The sequence below is a fragment of the Vigna radiata genome, chromosome 3, assembly GCF_000741045.1.
Source record: "Vigna radiata var. radiata cultivar VC1973A chromosome 3, Vradiata_ver6, whole genome shotgun sequence".
Taxonomy (NCBI): Eukaryota; Viridiplantae; Streptophyta; class Magnoliopsida; order Fabales; family Fabaceae; genus Vigna; species Vigna radiata.
The window spans coordinates 6436298-6439459 of NC_028353.1; the positions used below are offsets into that span (position 1 = coordinate 6436298).

At 33.1% G+C, this 3162-nt stretch overlaps 1 protein-coding gene across 1 annotated transcript; it reads left to right on the plus strand.

Moving 5' to 3' along the window:
- The first annotated feature begins 640 nt into the window (after nt 1–640).
- Nucleotides 641–1811, plus strand: LOC106757387 (transcription repressor OFP13-like). The gene has a single exon (XM_014640047.2). It carries the CDS (start codon nt 753–755, stop codon nt 1563–1565), a length of 813 nt encoding a protein of 270 aa, XP_014495533.1. The 5' UTR covers nt 641–752; the 3' UTR covers nt 1566–1811.
- Nucleotides 1812–3162: the final 1351 nt, after the last annotated feature.

Sequence of the window (3162 nt, forward strand, 5' to 3'; positions counted from 1 at the left end):
TACTAGAAAACAAACTGTAATGATCATTGATTTAACAATCGGGCTAACCTTTTGCAAATGAATTGTTTCTTCGTAAATTTTGAAAAACAAAATAGAACCCTTTAAAAAATATTGAAAAAATTAGACCCATAAAAAAACACTTTTTTAAGTTAATATTTTGAAGTTTTTACCATTAGTCTGATAAGTGCAATTCTAAAGTTTTGAAGCAAAGAGGAATATAAGAAAAATTTAATCTTTATATTTATCACAAGAAAATAGTTATGTACCATATATTTTTAAAAGAACAGGTGAGGTAGTGAATAAGTTTTTTCACAAATAAAGTCAGTTTTGATGATGACAGAAATGGAAAGAGTTACACTTTGTTGGTTAAGAAAAATATATCAGATTTTAAGATTTAGAATAAAATAGAATTGTAAATTAAAAAAAAAAGTTATTCCTAAAATATGTTGATGGTTACCTTGTCTTTGATTTTCTTGGCAGAGGTTTATTTATGTTTGCGATATATATATAATAATATATTTATTGTATTAATTGGTAAAGGGTTTAAAAAAATAATAATATGAGATGGGAAGTAGCAGCAAATATTGCTTTCTAAATTGACCCACCACTCCTTTAAAATCTTCCCACCCAAACCCACACACCACCGAACCACATCTGACTTCCCATTAATGCCCCCAACAACAACCTTCATCTCTTCTCTTTTCTGAAAAAACTCTCAAATTCATTTCATTTGAATCTTCATTTCATTTCCCATGGGCAAGAAAATGAAGCTTCCTTCCCTCCTCCACAAGAACTCACACCCCAAACCTTCTTCTACTTCCTGGCCATGGCCCTCTTGCCACCAACCTCGAACCCTCTCTTTTCGAGACCAAAACGATGTCTCTTTCAAAACCATCAACCCAGCCTACTTCGACATGCCCGAGAGCTCTCACTCCTTCTTCACTGTCTCTCCTGACTCTGGAAGCTTCTCAACAGCTTCAGAAGAAGATTCTAGAAGACCGGATTCCCTTGAGACCCTCATTCGCCCCTTGCCTTCCGACCGTTTGTTCTTCCACCCCGACCAGACAAGCTCCATATTAGAGTCCAAAGCAGGAACATCAACACCAACACCAACACAAGCAACTACAACACCAACACCACCAACCACAACAACAACAACGTTGCCCTTCAAAGACAGTGTGGTTATGTCTGTGGAGTCTCAGGACCCTTACGTGGACTTCCTCAGGTCCATGGAAGAGATGGTGGAAGCCCAGTGCGTTAAAGACTTTGATGGTCTCCAAGAGCTTTTATGTTGGTATTTGAAAGTCAATGGAAAAAGCAACCATGGTTATATTGTTGGTGCTTTCATTGATCTATTGGTGGCTTTTTCTGATATAAACTCTCATTCTCCTTCTTCCCCTTTATCATTCTACAGCTCTTCTCTTTCTTCCTCTTGCAGCACTCACTGTGTTTCATGTTTGGAAGCTGAAGACGAGGTTGATACAGCTACCCCTAATTCTTCTTTCTTGTTAGAACAAGTTAGGGAAGACCAGTCTTCATCTTCTTCTTCATCCTCTTTGAATTAAATACTCATTAAGGCAAATATTAGTTATTGTCTTTGTATCCTATCATACTTGGCACTTTGTGTTTATAGTTAGTAGTATTTTTTTTTTTTGCTCATGGCACTTCCATGGTTCTTTTTCTCCTGTATAATCTGTGTTTATGGGAATCACACTTAAGCAGGAAATGCAACCATACCAGGAAAATGGAGCTAGGTTGTCAATTTTTGTTTCCTTAACTGCATAAGAAGCCAAGGATTAGAAATTTCTTAATTTATCTTAAATTATATTATTATGCCTAATGTCATTATCTTTTATTTTGCTAAATGACATTAAATCCTCTATTGCTTTCATTCAGATAGACAATCCTTTTTCTTTTCTCCATCTGAACATAGTTCTTAAAAAAATCTTAAAGTTGTTTATGGTAAGTAATTAATGAATATGGACAATATTTTCAAATCCAGTAAATTGATGACCTTCTACGGAACGAGGTTAGCGGGTTAGGTATGCTTTGTTCAACAGTATCATACGAATTTATTTATGATGTATACTGTTCTATACTGACCAACTAATTGTCAATTATAAATTAAGCTTCCTTAGTTGAACTGTGGAAAACATAGAAAAATGTTAATATATTGATCAATATGTTGAAAACAAATATTATAAAAAAATAGTAGTGTATCAATATCTTCTTCAGTTTTAATTAAAACAGTTATTTATCAATTTTGAGTTAATATAAAACACTTCTTATACATATATGAACCAATAATTGAATTTGGCAAAAAAGTAATGGTGAGTAGAGACAAATCTCAGATACCAAAACAAAAAAGAAATTCTATATAAATCACTGATATTTCCTGTCTTTGAAAATAATTGATAGTTTCTCCATATAAAATAATGTGTTCAATATAATCTGTACACAGTGAAGGTGTTCTTAATATTCTAATGACATCACTTAATATATGTTTAAAAGAAAGCATGCATCAATTAATTTATCTAAGATGACATTAAAAGTATAATATAATATGAGTGGTGAACTTTCTGAGTGCAACCTACATGTGTATAGTTGTTCCTCTAGTGAGATATTGACCCTTAGATATGTTGCAGTTGAGTTCATCAGAACTGACACAGTTAGGGAGATCAGAGCCGTTAGTTTTTGAATTAGGCAGTCATTATCAAATGATGGGTACAAATCCAGCGCAGAATTTTGGCGTGGTCCTGCTGAACTTATATCCTGTGTGCCTGCACCAAGCTGCATTATCATGGTGTTTTTTAGCCAGAGAACTGAAAACATTAATACATGTAAGTTTATCTATCTACATTCATATACTCGTGTTGGAAAACATTGTCTTTTTAGACATTTTCTATTATAGCTATAAAATTAGAATGTAATTAGTGTTTTTGAATGGAATATTAGCTGTCCGCAAAATATTCTCCTACTTTAAGGTTGCTAAAATTAATAAATTATTCACATTCAATCTTTATAAAATTATGTTCTCACAATAAATCTATGTTTTTTTCTTTTGTTCATGTAACTAGGTAGAAGATCTTAATCTCTTGTAAAGCACCTAATGGAACAAAAGAACTTAGATCGTTGTCACTCACTTTCAGCAATACACATGGT

Excerpts from the sequence above, each read along its gene's own strand:
- LOC106757387 (XM_014640047.2), top strand. The coding sequence starts at position 753 with ATGGGCAAGAAAATGAAGCTTCCTTCCCTCCTCCACAAGAACTCACAC.